Source organism: Aotus nancymaae, unplaced genomic scaffold (genome assembly GCF_030222135.1).
Source record: "Aotus nancymaae isolate 86718 unplaced genomic scaffold, 86718_ANA_hifiasm-v0.15.2.pri h1tg000028l, whole genome shotgun sequence".
In the NCBI taxonomy this organism is placed as follows: domain Eukaryota; kingdom Metazoa; phylum Chordata; class Mammalia; order Primates; family Aotidae; genus Aotus; species Aotus nancymaae.
The window spans coordinates 19,413,934-19,437,505 of record NW_026988441.1 but is presented as its reverse complement, the minus strand read 5'-3'; the positions used below and the strand labels follow the sequence as shown (position 1 = coordinate 19,437,505).

The 23,572-nt window shown below is 47.2% G+C and overlaps 1 protein-coding gene across 1 annotated transcript in view; it reads left to right on the top strand.

The window, feature by feature from the left end:
- Window positions 1-2,641: 2,641 nt before the first annotated feature.
- The window catches only part of GPATCH1 (G-patch domain containing 1), a 47,272-nt gene continuing 26,341 nt past the window's right edge, over window positions 2,642-23,572 (top strand). The window contains exons 1-8 of the mRNA XM_012448452.2: window positions 2,642-2,731; window positions 11,089-11,223; window positions 14,624-14,709; window positions 17,245-17,405; window positions 18,058-18,155; window positions 20,044-20,102; window positions 20,494-20,733; window positions 22,900-23,047. Of these exons, the coding sequence (XP_012303875.1) occupies window positions 2,659-2,731; window positions 11,089-11,223; window positions 14,624-14,709; window positions 17,245-17,405; window positions 18,058-18,155; window positions 20,044-20,102; window positions 20,494-20,733; window positions 22,900-23,047 (1,000 nt within the window). The 5' untranslated portion in view covers window positions 2,642-2,658. The remainder of the gene's footprint in view (window positions 2,732-11,088; window positions 11,224-14,623; window positions 14,710-17,244; window positions 17,406-18,057; window positions 18,156-20,043; window positions 20,103-20,493; window positions 20,734-22,899; window positions 23,048-23,572) is intronic.

The window sequence follows — 23,572 nt, the reverse complement described above, 5'->3', positions numbered from 1 at the left end:
ATCGCTTGAACTCAGAGGTAGATGCAGTGAGCTGAGATGGTGCCACTCCAGCCTGGGCAACAGAGTGAGATTCTGGCTCAAAAAAAAAAAAAAATTGATTTACATCTCCATTGTTCCTATAGATAGGATCTCTAACTTTAGAATCATAAGACTTTTGTTTAAGATCCCTTAAGATGTTTTTCAGGTCTCCTTATTCCAGCATAACCAGTACCAAGACCCCCACAGAGGATGGGGATTAGCATGAGAATACAGCTTCTTCCTCTCTGGGTCCCAGGACTTCATCCTGCACTCTTCCACCAATCTATGATCGCCACACTTCAGCCACTTCAATACTCTTAAAAACACTAGCCCCAAATTCCCTGAGGAGGTGGATATGAGGTTTCCTCTCATCTCCTCTTTTGGTGGCCCTAGGATTAAACTTCTTTCTCTGCTGCAACATGTTATCTCTAGGCATCCAGGTACATAAGGCAATGAACCTGTTATGGTTGCAGTGTTGTCTCCTACCTCCAAGAGTAAAGTGAAACCCCAGAATAGCTTATGCACTGCTGGTGGGAATGTAAATTACTTCAGCCATTGTAGTTGAAAATTATAATGAAGTCCGATGTGGTGGGTCACTCCTGTAATCCCAGCACTTTGGAAGGCCGAGGTGGGTGGATCACCTGAGGTCAGGAGTTTGAGACCAGACTGGCCAACAAGGCAAAACTCCATCTCTACTAAAAAAATACAAAAATTAGCCAGGCATGGTGGTGCATACCTGAAGTCCTAGCCACTCGGGAGGCTGAGGCAGGAGAATCGTTTGAACCCAGGAGGTGGAAGTTGCAGTGAGACGAGATCGTGCCACTGCACTCCAGCCTGGGTGACAGAGTGAGGCTCTGTCTAAATAAATAAATAAAAACAAAAAAAAAATGGCTGAGCGTGGTGGCTCACGCCTGTAATCCCAACACTTCGGGAGGCTGAGGAGGGCAGACCACGGGTCAGGAGAGTTCTAGACCAGCTTGACCAACATGGTGAAACCCCGTTTCTACTAAAAATACAAAAAAAAAAAAAAAAAAAAAATTAACTGGGTGTGGTGGCACATGCCTGTAATCCCAGCTACCCGGGAAGCTGAGGCAGAAGAATAGCTTGAACTTGAGAGGTGGAGGTTGTGGTGAGCTGAGATCACGCCATTGCACTCCAGCCTGGGCAACAAGAGTGAAACTCCATCTCAAAAAAAATAAATAAAAAAAATTACGATTACAACTGGAAAGCACTCTGGAGATTTCCCGAAGAACTTAGAACTACTATTAGTTCCCCAGCAATCCCATTACTGGGTATATACCCAAAGGAATATACATTGTTCTACCATAAAGACACAAGCCCTATGCAACAATCTTGCATGTTCTTCACATGTACCCCAAAACCTAAAACGCAATTAAAAAAAAATATATATATATATAAATAAACTAAAAGAAAAAAAAAAAGACACAAGCATGCATAGGTTCACTGAGGCACTATTCACAATAGTAGAGATATGGAACCATCCTAAATGCCCACGAAGAGTGGACCTGATAAAGAAAAGATGGTCCACATACACCATGAAACACTACACAGCCATAAAAAAGAATAAGACCATGTCCTTTGCAGCAACATAGATGGACACAAAGAAGGGAATCACAGGGGCTGGGTGCAGTGGCTCACACCTGTAATGCCAGCACTTTGGGAGGCTGAGACTGGCAGCTCACTTGAGATCAGGAGTTCAAGACCAGCCTGGCCAACATGGTGAAACCCTGTCTGTACTGAAAATACTAAACAAATTCGCCTGGTGTGGTGGTGGGCGCCTGTAATACCAGCTACTTGGGAGGCTGAGGCAGCAGAAGCACTTGAACCGGGGAGTCGGAGGTTGCAGTGAGCCGAGATTGAGGCCACTGTGCTCCAGCTTGGGCAACAGAGCAAGACTCTGTATCAAAAAAAAAAAAAAAAAAAAAAAAAAAAAAAAAAAAAGTTTATAACAGATACCAGGGCCTACTTGAGGGTGGAAGGTCCGAGGAGGGTGATGGGAAAAACTACCTATTGGGTACTATGCTTATTACCTGGGGAGGAAATAATCTGTACCCCAATCCCTTGAGACATACAATTTACCTATATAACAAACCTGCACATGTACCCCTGAACCTAAAATAAAAGTAAAACAATAATAATAATTATTAAAAAATATTATGTTTATTAAGTGAAGCCCCAGTGGGGCAAGCAGGAAATCTGGGAGCTCAGCCATTTCGCTGGCGGTGGCTGGGTGAGCGGTGGGAGTGGACAGGGCTGGCAGTGACTGCTGCCAGGAGGTGCGAGGGACGGGGGTTGGGGGTTGGGCAGGCATCGGTGTCGCCTAGCAGGGAACAGTTGGGTGGCTTCCAGCTTATGCCAGGAGTCTCCTCCTCACCCGCACATCGCGAGGCTAGGATGGGATGTCGTGGCTGCCAAATCCTGCGAGGCAACTCCTGCCTGGGTCGGCCTCCCACAGGACGGACCTGAGAATCCAGGGGTGCAGGCTCCGGCAGCGAGGGCACCTTCCCCTGCCCGCGGACCCAGCCTTCTAGACTCACCAGGGTTCGCGGAGGAGAAAGAGCAAAGGTGTTTGGCCCACCGAGGCCGCCGTAGCGAGGGGGCGGGGCCCGGAAGAGCAGGATGGCGGCGCTGGACAGTGACAGCGACGAGGATCTGGTCAGCTATGGGACTGGGCTGGAGCCTCTGGAAGAAGGTGCGGGCCGCATGAGCCAGCAGAGCCTGTGGAAAACAGGCCAGGCGCCCAGGATTTGGGCCACAAAAGCACGAGTCGGTGCTGGATCGTTGTTAGATCGTTCTCAGCGTTGGGAACGCGGCGACGAGGGAGGCTTTTGCCGCGCTCTCGGGTTGCTCATCTTGGAGCGACAGAGAGAGACTTAACAGGGATGGGAGACACAAGCGTGGCCAAACCAGGGGGCGGCGGGATAGAAACAAAAAAACGACGGAATGGCTAGCATGAGAGCGGGGAATGCTCAGGCAGTTTCTTCCCTGGGAGAGGACGTTTGAGCTCAGACTTGAAACCGAGGAAGAAAACAACCACAGGCAAAAATCTAGAGGGAAAGCATTTCAGGCAGAAAGAACATAAAGTGCAAAGGCCCTGAAGTGGGAGCCAGTTTAGGAAATTGAGGGACAGGCAGCACTGGTGTGGTTGCAGCAGACGGCAGCATGGGAGACAGGTAGAAGAGGATGTCAGAGGGGCTGGCCAGGGGCTGGATCTTACTTGGTAGGGTACAGAGTTTGGATCTTGCACTAAGTGCAGGAGAGACATGGGAAGGAACTCCTGACCTCAAGTGATCCTCTCACCTCTGCCTCCCAAAGTGCTAGGATTACAGGCGTGAGCCACTGTGCTTGGCCAATTTTTAGTATTGTTCTATCTTTGATGCTGAGAATATACTGGTTGGGGAAGGGTAAGGATGAAGCAGGGAGATTAGCAAAAAGGTCAGGAGGCTGGGCACGGTGTCTCACGCCTGTAAAACCAGCACTTTTGGGAGGCCAAGGTGGGCGGATCACGAGGTCAGGAGTTCGAGACCAGCCTGACCAACATGATGAAACCCCATCTCTACTAAAAACACAAAAATTAGCTGGGCACAGTGGCGGGTGCCCATAATCCCAGCTACTCAGGAGGCTGAGGCAGGAGAATTGTTTGAACCCAGGAGGTGGAGGTTGCAGTGAGCTGAGATCGGGCTGTTGGACTCCAGCCTGGGTGACAGAGCGAGACTCTGTCTAAAAAAAAAAAAGGAGATCAGAAGACGATGTTGGCGTGGACGGGACAGTTAGCAGTGGTGGTGGTGTGTAGTGGTTTGGGTGGAGATATATTTTGAAAGCAGAGTTGACCATACTTGAGATATATTTTGAAAGCAGAGCTGATTGTACTTGCTGGTGGAATGTGGGGGTGAGGGGCAAGATGAATCAAGGTTCTCTCCTGTGTTTCAGGTCTGTTCCACTCAATGACTTGACTTGTTCAGCAAATTATGTACCAAGTCTTCAGTAAGGGCTGTTGGCTGTGCTAGACCTGTGGGGAAGGCAGAGGAAGAATGGTGGAATCATTGGGCCACAATTTATTTGTAGACCTCCTGTTGGTGGGGGTCCTTTCTCTTTTCTCACCCTTGAGAAAGGTTGATTGTTCTTCTGGGATATCTCCACTTATGCCCCTTTTATTTCCTACAGACAGTTCTGAAAGAAACTTCTGCTGGATTCTGGCCCTACTTCTACCCTCTGCTTACAAAGTTGAGAAATGGGCCAGGCACAGCGGTTCACATCTGTAATCCCAGCACTTTGAGAGGCTGAGGTGAGAGGATCGCTTGAGGTCAGGAGTTTGAGACCAGCCTGGGCAATGTAGTGAGACTCTGTTACAAAAATAAAAATTAAAAAAAAAAAGAAGAAACAAAAGTCTGAGAAAGGCTAGTCTTCTGAATGCTTTTTATGTGTTTGAAGTCAGCTGTTGCATTTCCTTAAGACATCTCTGTTTTAACTCACTATCCCAAGTTCTTTTTTTGTAAAGACAGGGTCTTGCTGTGTTGACCAGGCTGGTTTCAAACTCCTGACCTCGGGCAATGCTCAGCCTCCCAAAGTGCTGGATTACATGCGTGAGCCACAGTGCCAAGAATTTTTTATTTAAAAAATAGAGACAGGGTCCTTCTATGTTGCTTAGGCTGGTCTTGAACTCCTGACCTCAAATGGTCTTCCCAGCTCAGCTTCTCAAAGTGTTGGAATTAGAGATGTGACTCTCCATGCCCGGCCCCAACCATATAGCGCCCCCCGCCCCCACTCCAGATGGAGTCTCACTCTGTTGCCCAGGCTGGAGGGCAGTGGTATAATCTTGGCTCACTGCAACTTGTGCCATCCAGGTTCAAGCGATTCTCTTGCCTCAGCTTCCCAAGTAGCTGGGATTATAGTCACATGCCACTACGCCTGGCTAAGTTTTGTATTTTTAGTAGAGATGGGGTTTTACCATGTTGGCTAGGCTGGTCTTGAACTCCTGAGCTCAAGTGATCCATCCGCCTTCACCCCGCAAAGTGCTGGAATTACAGGTATAAGGCACTGTGCCTGGCCCCCAACCTTGTGTTTGAAGGGGAAGGAAGGGACACTGGATTTGTAGACTTTGTTTTTCTGGACTGAAAGCATCCTTTAACTTCTCAGTAATACAAGCTTTTGAGGATTGATTCATCGTTTTCTAAGCACTTTTTTTGAGACAGTTTCACTCTGTTGCCCAGGTTGGAGTGCAGTGGCACAGTCTCGGCTCACTATAGCCTCTGCCTCTCAGGTTCAGGGGATTCTCCAGCCTCAGCCTCCCGAGTAGCTGGGATTATAGATGCCTGTCACCACGCCTGGCTAAGTTTTGTATTTTTTAGTAGACACAAGTTTCACCATGTTGTCCAGGCTAGACTCGAACTCCTGACCTCAGGTGATCTGCCCACCTCTGCCTCCCAAAGTGCTGGGATTACAGGCATGAGCCACTGTGCCCAGCTAGTTTTCTAAGCACTTTGAAGTTTAAATGTACTCTATCTGTATTTTACAATATAACACACTAGACTAATAATTATTTTTAATTTACTTTGAAGTGTTAGTGACAGGTTAGATAGGCATTGGTGGAGGAGAACTCTATTTTAATTAAAGTTGCCAGCCCTGACAGAAAGATTTATTAAATTAAGAGTTAGCCAGGGAGCCTAGTGACATTGGCTGAACTTTATAGACACATAGACCTTCTAATCTGGAAGGAAGGGGCCAGATACTTACCTATTCTTTTCTTAGACACTTCCACTTGGTTCTAGATTCTTATCTACAGCCCATTCTATACCCAGCTTAATTTTAGGGCCAATTTCCTCCTCCTTGATGCTGTGACTCTCACATTTAAAACTACCTGTGGCTTCTTTTGCCCCCGAGGACATACCATAAACCTTGCAACACCATGTTCAAAGCCCCCTGCACTGTCTGCCTTTCTTTCTTTTTTCTGAGACGGAGTTTCACTCTTGTTACCCAGGCTGGATGGAGTGCAATGGCACGATCTTGGCTCACTGTAACCTCTGCCTCCTGGGTTCAAGCTATTCTCCTGCCTCAGCCTCCCAAGTAGCTGGGACTACAGGCATGTGCCACCACACCCAGCTAATTTTTGTATTTTTTTAGTAGAGACGGGGTTTTACCCTATTGGCCAGGCTGGTCTCAAACTCCTGACCTCAGATGATCCGCCTGCCTCAGCCTCCCAAAGTGCTGGAATTACAGGTGTGAGCCACCATGCCCAGCCTGTTAGCCTTTCTGGTTCCATCTTGCGCTCACTCCCTGGACCACTTTCTCGATACACCTGACCTTGCCCTTTTATCCCTCCTGTTTCCTGATGGGAGTCAGTGCCTCTTTTGTGTGCCTATCTGCAGCTATCAAAATTCTGCTCATTCCTATTGGTGGCTAATGTTGCAGACCTTGTTATTGTCAGAAGCACTCCAGTGCGTGCAGGTCTTCTTTGCTGGGCTCTGAGTGTCTTGAGAAAGGAGAGAGTTGTGCTCAGTTTTCTACACTGAGGGTCTAGAAGGGCTGCTTGCATGGCAATACCCTCAGTACACTTTTTTTTTTTTTTTTGAGACAGAGTCTTGCTTTATCTCCCAGGCTGAAGTACAGTGGCATGATTATGGCTCACTGCAGCCTTGGCCTCCTGGGCTCAAGTGATCCAGCTTAGCATCCCCTAGCCCCCAGTAACCAGGACTACAGGCTCATACCACCATGCCCAGTTAATTTTAAAAATTGTGTCACTGTGTTGCCCAGGCTGGTCTCAAACCACTGCTACTAATGACTCGAATCACTCCTACCTTGGCCTCTCAAAGTGCTGGGATTACAGGTGTGAGCCACCACACCCGGCCCCCCCACCCTTAAAAAAAAAAATCTAACCATTAGCCAACCAGGGGCTTGTTGAACTTTTGGTCAAGGATATGAGAGGGAGGAACAGTATAGGAGGCATCTCTGACTTGGAGACAGAGTTGAGATCTGGTTTCACCTTTGTGCTTATTAGCTGTGAGTCTCAGGGAAGTTACTTAATCAGTATCCTTATCAGGGTATGATAAATGAGATAATATATACTAAAGGAAGGAATTAGTTGGCATTAGTAGCCTTAATTAGGACATGGCCTGGCTAAAATGCCACCCATCTCCTCTCTGGAGTTTTCCATCACTAGTTAGAGGTGGCGCCTTCTCCTTAGGAGCCCTGTGGGAGCTAGTTGGCCACATTGCTTGGCCCTCATCATCTGCCTCCACAGGTTCCACTTGGTTGTCTGCAGATTTTGTCTCCCCTTCCAGATCAGAAGCACTTCAGAATAGCACCAAGCAGCCGAGTGCTTGGTGAAACCCCATCTCTACTAAAATACAAAAAGTTAGCCGGGTGTGATGGTGTGTGCCTGTAATCCCAGCTACTCAGGAGGCTGAGGCAGGAGAATTGATTGAACCCAGAGACGGAGGTTGAGCCAAGATTGTGCTACTGCACTCCAGCCTGGGTGACAGAGTGAGACTCCGTTTCAAAAGAAAAAAAAGAATCGCACTAAGCGCTGGCAGCACCTGCTCCCTCTTACCTTAGCCCAGTGGGACAGTTGGTAATGCCTGGAGACCTTTTTGGTTGTCATGCTTGTAAGCTGCTACTACAGGCCCAGGATGCTGCTGAACATCCTGCAGTACACGGATCATTCCCCTGAAACAAAGACTTCTCCAGCACAAAATATGCTGAGATTGAGAAGCTCTGCCCTGGCCAAGAATCATGCCAAGTGCACATATAGTAATGGAATGTGTGTACTGCATTTCCAAGAAATGGTGAAAATTTGGGTTATGGGACTCACATTGTAACTTCGTCCTTTAGAGGGAAAAGACATTGAAGCTGATATTAACTGATATTCCCCATGGCCAGGGACTGTGCTCAGCTGTTTACATATGATATTTAATCCTCGTTACCACCCTACAAAGAAAGTCTTCTTTACTACCCTGATTTTACAGTTGTGGAGGCTAAAGGTTAGATCAAAGAAGTAACTTGCTCAAGATGACAAATTTTTTTTTTTTTTTTGAGACAATCTCACTCTGTTATCCAGACTAGAGTGCAGTGGTCTGCAGCCTCCTCCTTCTGGATTCAAGCAATTCTTCTGCCTCAGCTTCCCGAGTAGCTGGGACTACAGGAGCCTGCCAATATGCCTAGCTAATTTAGAAGGGGATTTGAACTCAGATCTCTTGGTCTTTAAATCTGGGCTCTTGGCCAGGTGTGGTGGCTCACACCTGTAATCCTAGCTACTTGGGAGGCTGAGGCAGGAGAATCACTTGAGCCCGGGAGGTGGATGTTGCAGTGAACTGAGATCATGCCATTTCACTCCAGTCTGGGTAACTGAGTGAGACTACATCTCTTTTTTTTGAGAGGGAGTCTTGCTCTGTCACCCAGGCTGGAGTGCAGTGCCCCAATGTTGTCTCACTGCAACCTCCACCTTCTGGGTTCAAGCACTTCTCCTGCCTCAGCCTCCTAAGTAGCTGAAATTACAGGTTTGCACCACAGCACCCAGCTAATTGGTTTTTTAAATTATTTTTATTTATTTTTATTTTTTGAGATAGAGTCTTGCTCTGTCACCCAGATTGGAGTGCAGTGGTACAATCTTGGCTCACTGCGACCTCCACCGCCCGGCTTCAAGCAGTTCTCCTGCCTCAACCACCTGAGTAGTTAGAATTACAGGCTTGTGCCAGCATGTCCAACTAATTTTTGTATTTTCAGTAGAGACAGAGTTTCCCTATGTTGGCCAGGCTGGTCTCAAACTCCTGACCTTGTGATTTGCCTGCCCCGGCCTCCCAAAGTGCTGGGATTACAGGCATGAGCCACTGGGCCTGGCCATTTTTTTTTTTTTTTTTGAGACAGTGTTGTTCTGAGTGCGATCTCAGCCTACTGCAACCTCCGCCTTCTGGGTTCAGGTGATTCTCCCGCCTCAGCCTCCCGAGTAGTTGGGACTACAGATGTGCACCACCATGCCCGACTACTTTTTGTATTTTTAGTAGAGATGGGGTTTCACCATATTGGCCAGGCTGGTCTTGAACTCCTGACCTCGTGATCCGTCTGTCTTGGCCTCCCAAAGTGCTGGCATTATAGGTGTGAGCCACCGCGCCTGCCTGTTTTGTATTTTTAGTAGAGGTGAGGTTCAGTATGTTGGCCAGGCTGGTTTCAAACTCCTGACCTCAAGTGATCTGCCTGCCTTGGCCTCCCAAAGTGCTGGGATTAAAGGCATGAGCCACCGCCTTCATCTCATAAATAAATAAATAAATAATTTCTTGTGTCTTCCTCTTCTTGCTAAGTACTTATAGGCATTTAATTTACATAATAACTCTATGAAACAGCTGTTACCATTAGTGTCACGTCTGTTTTAAAGATAAGGAAATTGAGGCACAGAGAGGCAAAGCTGACCAAAGTCCAGTGCCAGTAAATGGAGTTGGCTTGAAACTCCAGAGCACTGTGACTCTCCACTCTTAACTCATACCCTTAGCCACTGTATAACCTACTTCTTGTTCTGAACCTTTGAAAATAACTTGTTTTTTTTTTTTTGAGACAGAGTCTTGCTCTGTTACCCAGGCTGGAGTGCAGTGGTGTGACTGGCTCACTGCAACCTCTGCCTCCTGGGTTCAAGTAATTCTCCTACCTTAGCCTCTCGAGTAGCTGGGACTACAGGTGTGTCCCACCACGCGCGGCATATTTGTATATTTTTAGTAGAGACGGGGTTTCACTGTATTGGCCAGGCTGGTCTCAAACCCCTGACCTCAGGTGATCCACCTGCCTTGGCTTCCCAAAGTGCTGGGATTACAGGTGTGAGCCACTGTGCCCGGCCGAAAATAACTTGATTTTTTTTATTTAAAAAAAAATTTTAATTAGGATTCTGAATTGCAGTTGATAAAATGAGGCAGTAGCTTGTGCCATAGTACCTGGCACTTTAAACCTAATGAATTGTTAGGCTAGGCCTAAAATGTGTTAGATTAAATTCCCTCACTTGTGTGGTGTCACAATGCAGCCCTTTCAACAAAGTAGGAAAAGGAATAAGGTTTAAAAAACTGTGGAATCAGGAGATACACAGAAATTAAGGAAACTCTCAGGAGTTGGGGAAAATGGGCAATACCAAAGGAAACATTCCAGATTCAGGGATGGTGTGAAGTTCTAGAAGTATGGAAGTGTTTCTCCCCCTGCCACCTGCCACCCCAGCTTCTTGCACCCTTCATTTGAAGCCAGAGATTTCAATTTCGTCTGTCTGAATTCTCCTGACAATATAATAATAATAATTATTATTATTTTTGAGACAGAGTCGCTGGGCGTGGTGGCACAAGCCTGTAGTCCCAGCTACTCGGGAGGCTGAGATGGGAGGATCGCTTGAGCCCAGGAGTGCTGGGCTGTAGTGCGCTATGCCTATCGGGTGTCCTCGCTAAGTTCAGCATCAATATGGTGACCTCCCGGGAGCGGGGGTGCGGTGTGAGGTGGGAGACCACCAGGTTGCCTAAGGAGGGGTGAATGGCCCGGGTCGGAAACAGAGCAGGTCAAAACTCCTGCTGATCAGTAGTGGGATCGTGCCTGTGAATAGCCACTGCATTCCAGCCTGGGCAATATAGCAAGACCCCCATCTCTTAAAAAAAAAAAAAGAAAAAAGAGACAGTCTCGCTCTGTCTCCCAGGCTGGTAGTGGCACGATCTTGGCTCACTGCAACTTCCACCTCCTGGGTTCAAGCGATTCTCCTCCCACAGCCTCCTGAGTAGCTGGGATTATAGGTGTCCGCCACCATGCCTAGCTAATTTTTGTATTTTTTAGTAGAGAGGATTTCACTGTGTTGATCAGGTTTTGTAATGGAATTTAGTGGGAAAAGCAGGCCATAGTTCTAACATAAGCTTATAAAATATATTGTTTTCTAGTCTATATAAAGTAGTAAAGTCTAGGAAAAACAATTTAATTTAAATGGTTGTATTTGAAGTTATAGGAAGTAAACAATTTATTATGTTTAAAAAGTGACATTTTCCCTAAATTCAACCCCACCATTTCCTACCCTCTTTTTCATTTAAAAAACTTTTTTTTTTTTAGGTGAAAGACCAAAGAAACCAATTCCTCTTCAGGATCAGACTGTCAGAGATGAAAAAGGAAGGTATAAACGATTCCACGGGGCCTTTAGTGGAGGTTTCTCTGCCGGATACTTTAATACTGTTGGCTCAAAAGAAGGTATGATTTTCCTACTTACAGCTATTATATCATTAAAGCAAATGATCGAAATATTGATTCTACCTGACCCTTGTTTTTTTTTTTTTGAGATGGAGTCTTGCTTTGTCACCCAGGCTGGAGTGCCGTGGTGTGATCTTGGCTCACTGCAACCTCCACCTCCCAGGTTAAGCGTTTCTCCTGCCTCAGCCTCCCAATTAGCTGGTTTGCAGGAGCATGCCACATATTTTAAAAAATACATACCTCCTTTTTTTTTTTTTTTTTTAAAGGTGGGGGGTGGTTTCACCATGATGGCCAGGCTGGTCTTGAACTCCTGACCTCAGGTGATCCACCCACCTTGGCCTCCCAAAGTGCTAGGATTACAGGCATGAGCTACCGCGCCCGGCCCTTTTTTTTTTTTGAGATGGAGTCTCACTCTGTTGCCCAGGCTGGAGTGCAATGGCACTGTCTTGGCTCACTGCAATCTCTGCCTCCCAAGGTTCAAGCAATTCTCCTGCCTCAGCCTCCTGAGTACAGGCGCATGCCACCATGCCCGGCTAATTTTTCTATTTTTAGTAGAGACCAGGTTTCACTATGTTGGCCAGTCTGGTCTTGAACTCCTGACCTCGTGATCCACCTACCTTGGCCTACCAACATGCTAGGATTACAGGTGTGAGCCACCACAGCTGGCTTAAAAAATACATACCTTCTAATCAGATGATTAAATGATGATAATGACTTCCATTTTTATTGTGTCTTGTCATTCACAAAGTACTCTTACACAGAAGTCTTTCAGTTAATCATTGACTATCTCTCGTGACTCAGTGAGTTTCACCATGTTGGCCAGGCTGGTCTTGAACTCCTGACCTTGAATGATCTGCCTGCCTTGGCCTCCAAAAGTGATGGGATTCCAGGTGAGTCACCACATCTGGCCACCCTTGCTTTTTAAAAACATTTTCCAGCCAGGCGCGGTGGCTCACGCCTATAATCCCAGCATTTTGGGAGGCTGAGGCGGGTGGATCACAAGGTCAAGAGATCAAGACCATCCTGGTCAACAAGGTGAAACCCTGTCTCTACTAAAAAATACAAAAATTAGCTGGGCATGGTGGCGCAGGCCTGTAGTCCCAGCTACTCGGGAGGCTGAGGCAGGAGAATTGCTTGAACCCAGGAGGCGGAGGTTGCAGTGAGCCGAGATCGCGCCACTGCACTCCAGCCTGGGTAACAAGAGCAAAACTCCATCTCAAAAAAAAAAAAAATAAAAAAATAAAAAATTTCCAGACTTTTTTTTTTAATGAATTGACTTTTTGATTTTTATTTTTCAAGACATAGTCTCACTCTGTCACCTAGGCTGGAGTGCAGTGGTATGATCTTGGCTCACTGCAACTTCTGCCTCCCGGGTTCAAGCAATTCTCCTGCCTCAGCCTCCCGAGTAGCTGGGATCACAGGCACCCACCACCATGCCTGGCTAATTTTTACATTTTTAGTAGAGATGAGGTTTCACCACGTTGGCCAGGCTGGTCTCAAACTCCTGGCCTCAAGTGATCCGCCCATCTTGGTCTCCCAAAATGCTGGATTACAGGTGAGCCACCATGCTCAGCCTTCTCTGAACATTTTAACACATACACTGTAGCCCTTTGTGTTCTTTGGATATTTGGATGTTTCCAGAGTCAACCTGTGTCTCATTCATTGATTGCAACCTGATGGTCAAAGAGTTTTCTTCTACTTTGTAAAAAATACATACTTTCTAATTAGATGATTAAATGATGATAATGACTTCCGTTCTTATTGTGTGTTGTCATTCACAAAGTATTCTTACACAGAATCTTTCAGTTAATCATTCACTGTCTCTCATGACTCAGTGAGTGAGGAGGGCAAGTGTCACAGGGATCTTGCAGATGAGGCCACCAAGGGTCAGAGAGGTTAAGGAGCCAGCACGGTGTTAGTGCTAAGAAGAGTCACCAGGTGCCCTCTCCAGATACTCAGACACTGGGGACCACAGCAAGACTGGCTCTTCGGTGCTCTCTACCTGGGGAAAAGAATCAGTTAAATCTTTTATGTTATGTACTTTCTTTTTTGAGACAGAGTTTCGCTCTTGTTGCCCAGGCTGGAATGCAATGGCACGATCTTGGCTCACTGCAACCTCCGCCTCCTGGGTTCAAGCAATTCTCCTGCCTCAGCTTCCCAAGTAGCTAGGACTATAGGTGCCTGCCACCACGCCCTGCTAATTTTTGTATTTTTATTTTTTATATATATTGTTTATTTTTAAAAGAGACAGGGTCTCGCTATGTTGCCCAGGCTGGAATGCAGTGGCTATTCACAGGTGCGATCCCACTACTGATCAGCACAGGAGTTTTGACCCGCTCCGTTTCTGACCTGGACCGGTTCACCCCTCCTTAGGCAACCTGGTGGTCCCCTGCTCCCGGGGGGGTCACCATATTGATGCTGAACTTAGTGCAGACATCCCATCAGCATGGCGCACTACAGCCCAGAACTCCTGGACTCAAGAGATCCTCCAGCCTCAGCCTCCTGAGTAGCTGGGACTACAGGCATGTGCCACCGTGCCCGGCTAATTTTTAATAGAGGCAGGGTTTCACCATATTAGCCAGGCTGGTCTTAAACTCCTGAACTTGTGATCCGTCCACCTTGGCCTCCCAAAGTGCTGGGATTACAGGTGTGAGCCACAGCGCCTGGCCCCAACGTGTTTTTATATACTTATTTAGTTTTAGAGACAGAGTCTCTCTCTATCTCCCAGGCTGGAGTGCAGTGGTGAGATCTTGGCTCACTGCAACCTCTGCCTCTTGGGTTCAAGCAATTCTCCTGCCTTAGCCTCCTGAGTAGCTGGGATTACAGGCACCCACCATCATGCCTGGCTAATTTTTGTATTTGCAGTAGAGCAGGGGTTTCACCATGTTGTCCAGGGTTGTCTGGAACTCCTGATCTCAGGTGATCCACCTGCCTCAGCCTCCCAAAGTGCTGGGATTACAGGCGTGAGCCACCGAATCCTGCCTTTCCATTTTATTTAATTAATTAATTTATTTTTTGAGACAGGGTCTCACTCTGTCACCCAGGCTTTAGTGCTGTGGAGCGCCTACCAAGAGTAGACCTTCCCAGATGTCTCAGCTCACAAGACCCTTGAAGAGAATCAGGAAGGTGTATTGCTCTTAGAGAAAACTAAACAACTTTATGTGCAGAGGTTACAGACATATGTGACCTCCAGAACATTCCCTCTTTGTAGACATGGTACATGCTCGGTAACTATGGTCAGGGAAAAAGGGCGTTAGTTATAGGACTCCAGTGTCTGATGGAACTGGGGGTCTGGCACAGCCATTGCCCTTGGACCAGCCAGGTTGAGTCTTTGGACATGGTACCCTGAGTATTGCCTGGATTCCTTCTAGGATTGTAAAGTTCTAAACTCTTCTTTCAGGATGGACACCCTCTACCTTCGTGTCTTCACGACAGAACAGAGCAGACAAATCTGTTCTTGGTCCTGAAGATTTCATGGATGAAGAGGTGGGTGTGTAAAATTTAAATGCCAGTTAGCTGGTGGAACATGTATAGTTGGTTGCTGTAAGTGCCTTCTCTCTCCCCAGAAGGTCCAATGTACGATTTCCTCTTTGTTTGTAAGGCTTTATCTTTTAGGTATTTGATGTACAGTGTTCTGTACATCAGAGGAGTCTTGTTCATTGGAGGAGCATTTTATGCTGGGGCCAGTTTCTAAAATCAAGAGTGGAAAGGGAAAGTCATATATACGCAATTTACTTGAAAAACCTCCATTGCCCCAGAAGCTCAGTATCCATGGTGCTGGGTCTGCAGCTTTCCACAGTAACTTCCAGGCATATTGCAGTAAGGAACCGTGAGTGACTGCACTAACATTAAACTTCTGCTATCTTAAAACCTGGTTGTGGATTCACCCATGATGAAGATTAGATAGGGATGGAGAGGAGAGCTATTCAGAAAGAATAGCTAATGCATGCTGGGCTTAATACCTACCAAGGTGATGGATTGATCTGTGCAGCAAACCACCATGGCACATGTTTACCTGTGTAACAAACCTGCACATCCTGCACATGTACCCTCGAACTTCAAAGTTGAAGAAAAAAAAAAGATTAAATAAAACACTTATATCAGCATACTTTAGGCTGCTGGTAAGAGAAAAGGAAGTTTCCTTCCTTTTTTAAGTAGCATCATCTAGAAGGAAGCATGTCTCATGTAGCAAGAAGTCTAGATGCTGCTGAGGCCCCAGGCAGGCGGTCGCTTCTGTCTCCTGCTGGCAGCTTGTCCTTTTACTACCTCTCCTCATGATTCCAAGATGGCTGTAGTAGTTCCAGGTGGAACATCCAGGCTGATGTTGCCCTGGAGAAGAACTTTCCTCTTGGTCTCTTTTCTGTTTATTTTTATTTTAAGACAGTCTCAGTCTATCACCCAGGCTGGAGTTCAGTGGCACTGTCTCGGCTCACTGCAATCTCTGCCTCCCAGGTTTAAGCAATTCTCCTACCTCAGCCTCCCGAGTAGCAGGGATTACAGGTGCGTACACCACCATGCCCGGCTGAGTTTTGTATTTTTAGTAGAGACAGGGTTTCACCATGTTGGCCAGGCTGGTCTCAGACTCCTGACCTCAGGTGATCCACCCACCTGGCCTCCCAAAGTGCTGGGATTACAGGTGTGAGCCACCGTGCCTGGCAGTCTCTTTTCTTAAGAGCAAAGAAGCTTTTCATTAAGCCCTACCATGAATTTTCTCTCTTTTTTTTAATTTCTTTTTTTTTTTAATTTCCAATTAAACATCTCAGGAGAATTTTCTTTATATCTACTTGCACAAATTGTTTTATGTGCCCATTCCTAATGCAGTCCCTGGCAAGGAAAATGGGATGAAAATGACTGTCTTAGATGAGACACAAAGCCCAACTTCCTAAGCCTGCCTCCCCAACACTGGGAGTACCACTCCTGCAGTGCATGACAGTGCAGAGGAAGGCAGCTGTCTCGACGTCAGGGCTCTGCAAGGAAAGAGGAAGCGTGACAATGGCTGGACAGGCAGCCAGCAACATCTGCCCCAATAAAGGCAAAAGCACCTGACTCCAGGCCTGGCACATGCACACTTGCAAATGCTCGCCAGCTGGGACAGCAAGCTTTGTCCTCTTCATGCTGACCTTTGAGATATTGTCAAGAAGAACATGGCCCTTACTTCTTGTCTTTCCAGCTTGGTCATGCTCGGGGTGGCCCTGATGAGCAATGACTGTCATTCCCTGCCCTTGGCCCCTGGCTTTACCTTGTGTGAGGATAAGGTTCTAAAGTCAGTGTGAAGCCAGGTTTGGTGGCTCACACCTGTAATCCCAGCACTTTAGGAGGCTGAGGCAGGTGGATCACCTGAGGTCAGGAGTTTGAGACCAGCCTGACCAACATAGTGAAACCCTATCTCTACTAAAAACACAAAAAATTAGCCAGGTGTGGTGGTGCATGCCTGTAATCCCAGCTACTTGGGAGGCTGAGGCAGGGGAATCACTTGAACCTGGGAGGTGGAGGTTGCAGTGAACTCAGATTGCGCCATTGCAGTCCAGCCTGGGCAACAAGAGCAAAACTGTGTTAAAAAAAAAAAAAAAAAAAAAAGCCAGGTGCAGTGGCTCACGCCTGTAATCCCAGCACTTTGGGATGCTGAGGCTGGCAGGGGGATCACCTGAGGTTGGGAGTTCAAGACCAGCCTGACCAACATGGAGAAACCCAGTCTCTACTAAAAATGTAAAATTAGCTGGGCGTGGTGGCACATACCTATAATTCTAGCTACTTGGGAGGCTAAGGCCGGAGAATCACTTGAACCTGGGAGGTGGAGGTTGTGGTGAGCCGAGATGGCACCATTGCACTCCGGCCTGGGCAACAAGAGTGAAACTCTACCTAAAAATAAAAATAAAAATAAGTCAGTGTGTACATCTGTCACTCTGCTGATCCTGACCTAAATTTTGTAGTTTTAACTTTTTAAAAAAACAGAAATAAATCTATGTGATGTATTGTGTTTAATCACTTTCCAAATAATATAATTTTGAATTTTTTTTGAAGGATCTTAGTGAATTTGGGATAGCACCTAAAGCGATTGTCACCACAGATGATTTTGCCTCCAAAACCAAAGACAGAATACGAGAAAAGGCCAGGCAGTTGGCCGCTGCCACGGCCCCTATTCCTGGAGCCACCCTCCTTGATGACCTCATAACGCCAGCAAAGTGAGCGTTTCCTTCTGACTGTTGTGATCTTAGCACAAGTGTTTTGCATGTATGCGATTCTCTTGCTTAGGGATAGTTTGATTGCAAGTAAGACAAACCTTCTTAGGCTCAAAGTCTAAGTGAAAAAGGGGTTTTGCCAAAAGGGTCTTGCACTGTCATTGTACAAGAGATCAAGAACTCCAGCCACTAGCTGTGCTGCTGGGGTTTACGGAGGCTGGAGCGCCATTAGGAATTGCAGTGACTTCTCCCGCCACCCCTCCGACCTTATAGCCTCGCTCTTGCCTGCCTCCTTCTACCCTCTCTTTCTTTGTATCTCCTTGTTGTGCTCCTGAGCTTGTGGCCCGATATGGCAGCCTTAGACCTTCATGGATTCCCAGGTCACATGCCTGACAAGGACTATCTAGTGTCCCTGTGGGCCCATCCTAAAGGCCCAGGAGAGAAGACATCTGATTGACTTCCCCAGTTTAGGCATGTACCCCAGTGCAGCCTGCTGTGGCTGGAATGGCAGGGTCACACCAGTTGTAATGTGGGTGAGGGCAAGGGCCCAGGCAAGGCAGGTCTAGGAATGGAGCAGGAACTCAGAAGCTGCTTATTTCATTCTCTTTGTTAGCATTATTTTGAAGAGTTCATTTTCAGTGCCTTGCTATCCTAGATTATCCGTTGGTTTTGAACTGCTAAGAAAAATGGGTTGGAAGGAAGGGCAAGGAGTTGGTCCTCGAGTAAAGAGACGGCCGCGCCGCCAGAAACCTGGTATGTATATTAACTCATTAACTGGCATCACTTCTGCAGGGTAATTTTTTTTTTTTTGAGGTCTTGCTCCGTCACTCAGGCTGGAGTGCAGTGGTGCGATTCGGGTGCACTGCAGCCTCGACCTCCTAGGCTCAAGTGATCCTCCCACATCAGCCCCCCAAATAGCTTGGACCTTAGGCACATGCCACTATGCCAGGCTAATTTTTTGTATTTTTTATAGAGACAGGGTTTTGCCATTTTGCCCAGGCTGGTCTCCATCACCTGAGCTCAGGCAGTCCACCTGCCTTAGCCTCCTGAAGTGCTGGGATTACAGGTGTAAGCCACTGTGTCTGGCCAAGAGTGTACATTTTAATGGCTGCAAATTCCAATAAACAGAATAGCTGGGCCCAGTGGTATGTGTGTCTTCTAAGGCTTTTTATGTGTAACGCATGATAGCTTCCAGAAAGGCTGTACTAGTTTATGCTTTTTGCCAGCAGCATATGAGAGTTCATGTTTCCTACCCGCCCCAAAAGTCACAGTTTAACATGATGACTTTTTACTTATTTCTTGTCCTTAAGTCTCCCCAGCCAGACTGTAAGTGACTCTTTGAGGGTAGCAGTCATTCCTTTTGGGTTCTTCATGCTGTGGGGCAGTATTGGTTACTCATTGACCACATTATTGCCAGGTAGGGCAGGTGCTGGTAGAAAATGATTCCTGGCTAGGTGCAGTGGCTCACACCTATAATCCTAGCACTTTGGGAAGCTGAGGTGAAAGGATCCTTGAGCCCAGGTGACCAGCCTGGGCAACATGGTGAAACCCTGTATCTATCAAATATACAAAAATTAGCCAGGTGTACTGCAGTGCGGCTGTAGTTCCAGCTACGACTCAAGAGAGTAAAGTGAAGACTGGGCGTGGTGGCTCTCACCTGTAATCCCAGTACTCTGGGAGGCCAAGGCGGGTGGATCACCTGAGGTCAGGAGTTTGAGACCAGTGTGACCAACATGGAGACACCCCATCTCTACTAAAAATACAAAATTAGCCAGGTATGGTAGCGCATGCTTCTAATCCCAGCTACTCGGGAGGCTGAGGCAGGAGAACCACTTGAACCTGGGAGGCAGAGGTTGCGGTGAGCCGTGATCCGCCATTGCACTCCAGCCTGGGCAACAAGAGTGGAGCTCTGTCTCAAAAAAAAAAAAAGAGAGTGAGGTGGGAGGATGGCTTTAGTGCAGAAGGTTGAGGCTACAGTGAGCTATGATCATGCCACTGTACTTCAGCCTGGGTGACAGGGCGAGACCTTGTTTCTTTTTTTTTTTTTTTTTTTTTTTTTTTTGAGACGGAGTTTCGCTCTCGTTACCCAGGCTGGAGTGCAATGGCGCGATCTCGGCTCACCGCAACCTCCACCTCCCGGGTTCAGGCAATTCTCCTGCCTCAGCCTCCTGAGTAGCTGGGATTACAGGCACGCGCCACCATGCCCAGCTAATTTTTTGTATTAGTAGAGACGGGGTTTCACCATGTTGACCAGGATGGTCTCGATCTCTTGACCTAGTGATCCACCCGCCTCGGCCTCCCAAAGTGCTGGGATTACAGGCTTGAGCCACCGCGCCCGGCCGAGACCTTGTTTCTAAAACAATTCCCAGTGAGCTGCCTCTAACTGTAATGCTGTAGTACCTTTTATAAATGTACCCTTGTACCTCTGATGAGTATCAGTGATTTTTTTTTTTTTTAATTTTTTTGTGGAGGCAGGATCTCACTATGTTACCCAGGCTGGTCTTGAACTCCTGGGCTCAAGCAATCCTCTCACCTCAGCCTCCTAGAGTGCTGTTACAGGTGTGATCCATCATGCCTGGCCTGGCCTGGGTTTTCTATTTGTAGTCACTCATGACTGTTGCATTTGAAATCTCTTTTCTAGATCCTGGAGTCAAAATCTATGGCTGTGCATTACCCCCTGGAAGCTTAGAAGGATCTGAGGTATTGCATGGGCTGACTGACCTTCAGTTTGGTACAGGAGCACCTGTTACTGTAAGATTGTGAAATTTTAGGTTTGGAGACAGTTTTAGAAATCAAATCCCGTAACTGTACAGCAAAATACTCATACCCTAAAGCTATCCCCATTATATCAGCATACGTATCGAGCAACATGCCAGCACCACAGATACCTGGGTCTGTTCAGCTTCATAAAATGGAGTTGGTATTAGCATCCTTTGTACTGGGAAGTGATTTAGTAACATTTGTAACAGCACCAGTGAAAGTTTGCTAATTGTTGTGGGTGGCATTAATCACTGTGCTTTCAACTAGTATTTTGTGGGTTTACGTTGTACCATGCAGTGACTCACCTCAATTCCACTTTAAACGGAAATAGGATGAAGATGATGACTATTTGCCTGATAATGTGACCTTTGCACCCAAAGATGTCACACCTGTGGATTTCACACCTAAAGATAATGTGCATGGCTTGGCCTACAAGGGCCTGGATCCCCACCAGGCACTGTTTGGAACTTCGGGAGAACATTTTAATCTTTTCAGTGGTGGTTCTGAGAGAGCTGGCCATCTTGGAGAAATGGGACTGAGTAAAGGAAGAAAATTGGGAATTTCAGGCCAGGTAAAATGATTTATTTCTATTTTATAAAGGGGGAGTTATTAATACATGAGTCTACTTTTTTCTTTTTTTTTTTTTTTTGAGACAGTCTTGCTCTGTCACCCAGGCTGGAGTGCAGTGGCAGGATCTCAGCTCACCCCTGGGTTCAAGTGATCCTCCCACGGCCTCCTGAGTAGCTGGGATTACAGGTTAATGTCACCATGCCTGACTAATTTTTATATTTTGTAGAGATGGGGTCTTGCTATATTGCCCAGGTTGGTCTCAAACTCCTGGGCTCAAGTGATCCTTCTACCTTGGGCTCCCAAAATGCTGGGATTACAGATGTGAGCCACTGCATTTGGCCTTGTTATTTTTTTTTTTTTTTAAGAGATAGGGTCTCTGTTGCCCAGGCTGGAGTGCAGCGCAATCACAGCTCACTGCAGCCTTGAACTCTTGGGCACAAAGAATCCCCCTGCGTAAGGCTTCCGAGTAGCTGGGACTACCGGCATCTGCTACCATGCCTGGCTAATCTTATCCCTTTGATTTAGTGATAGTCCAATTACAATCTGCCTCTCCAAGTTTAGCTCCAAGTTTTACTACTTCTTGGGCTATTTCCTAGGGCTGCAAGCCCTAAGTCAGGAACCCGGGGTAATTTTTACCCAGGAGACTTGCTTTTTTCCTTTGGGAAAGGTAGAGAGCTTTTTACTGATTGTCCGTTCTCTCAAATTGATTTAGAGGTTCTTTTCCTTTTATTTCCCCTCTAATCCTCAAGTGGAACCAGATCAAAAGTTCTTTTTTTTTTTTTGAGACGGAGTTTTGCTCTTGTTACCCAGGCTGGAGTGCAATGGCGCGATCTCGGCTCACCGCAACCTCCGCCTCCTGGGTTCAGGCAATTCTGCCTCAGCCTCCCGAGTAGCTGGGACTACAGGCACGCGCCACCATGCCCAGCTAATTTTTTGTATTTTTAGTAGAGATGGGGTTTCACCATGTTGACCAGGATGGTCTTGATCTCTTGACCTCATGATCCACCCGCCTCGGCCTCCCAAAGTGCTGGGCAAAAGTTCTTAAAATGCATTTTCAAAATGGTGACTTTGCCATTTCATTATTACCTTTTTTTTTTTTTTGAGACGGAGTTTCGCTCTATTGCCCAGGCTGGATTGCAGTGGTGCGATCTCAGCTCACTGCAACCTCCACCTCTGGTTCAAGTGATTCTCCTGCCTCAGCCTCCTGAGTAACTGGGATTATAAGCATGCACCACCGTGCCCAGCTACTTTTTTTTTTTTTTTCTAAGATGGAGTCTCATTCTGTCGCCAGGCTGGAGTGCAGTGGCACGATCTCTGCTCACTGCAACCTCTTCCTCCTGGGTTCAAGCGATTCTTCTGCCTCAGCCTCCCGAGTAGCTGGGACTACAGACATGTGCCACCATGCCCAGCTAATTTTTGTATTTTTGGTAGGGACAGGGTTTCACCATGTTGGCCAGGATGATCTCAATCTCTTGACTTCGTGATCCGCCCACCTTGGCCTCCCAAAGTGCTGGGATTACAGGTGTGAGCCACTGTGCCCGGCCTAATTTTTGTATTTTTAGTAGAGATGGGGTTTCACCATGTTGGCCTGACCTTAGGTGATCCACCTGCCTCGGCCTCTGAAAGTGCTAGGATTACAGGTATGCGCTGCTGGCCCTGGCCACCTTTCCTTTTTACACATGTGTTTTTTTTTTCAGTCTTTTAAACAAAAATGCTAGTTGTTAGAGGCTCTTTCCTGCAGATACCAGGAGTTCCTGTAGTGGCCAGTAGAGTAGCGGCAGTCCTCAGACCCCAGCTACCAGCGTCGGCCCAGGCCACACTGATCAGTCAATGAACATTTCTCCCTTTCTCCTCTTGGGAGCCACATTTCCGCCCCTGCACTGCTGCTTGGCTTTGATCTCCACTCCCCTTCCTGTGCTAGGACTTGGAGCCATGGCTGTTGTGGGGACTGGAGGGCAGCATTAGTACTGGGGACATGGCATTTATATCTGGTCATTGTTTTCCAAAAGCTTGTGTCTGTGTTGATCTGGGACTCCTGTTCACTTCTCTCTTGGTGATCTTGAAGTGCTAACGTGGTTTCTAATCACATCCTTTAAGTAGCTTTATCCCTAAAGATGCCAGGCAGACCCTAAAACCTGTACTCAGTGTGAAACCTTGTTTTTTAAAGGCTTTTGGTGTAGGTGCCCTGGAAGAGGAAGATGATGATATCTATGCCACAGAAACTCTATCCAAATATGACACTGTTCTGAAGGATGAGGAGCCTGGAGACGGACTCTATGGCTGGACAGCGCCCAGGCAGTATAAAAACCAGAAAGGTAATTCCACAGATGCAAACCTGGTGGCAGAACCAAGCATCAGGGTATCAGGAAGGAGGGGTTGCAAGAGCGATACAGGTCAAAGACACAGGATGAGAAGCAAAACAGAGAAGTGAGGCATGGGAAGTGAAACAAAGGCAGGATTCAGACCTGGCCGAGGCCAAAGCCAGTTGTCAAGGTGGGGCCCAGGTGGGAAGGAGCGAGAGGTCTGTAATCAGGGAAAGAGGGAATGCCTAGACCGGTGGCCACATGGCTGCTCAGAGCTGGCAGTGGGTCAAAGGGAAGCACCCAGAGCTCGACGAACTGGGTAGGTGGCCAAGGAGGCCAACGCACACCGCAGGTCAGAAGGTCAGGTCAGGGGTCCACGAGGCAGGTACACCAACAGTCTGCAGCAAGATGGAGCTGGGTGCCCAGTCCATCTCCTCCCTTGAGTCCCTGGCTCTGAGGGGGTTCTTGTTGGAGTAAGAGGCCGACATCTCTCAACACAACCTTAACTTCAAGCTGTGTTGACATTTCAAGGTGGAT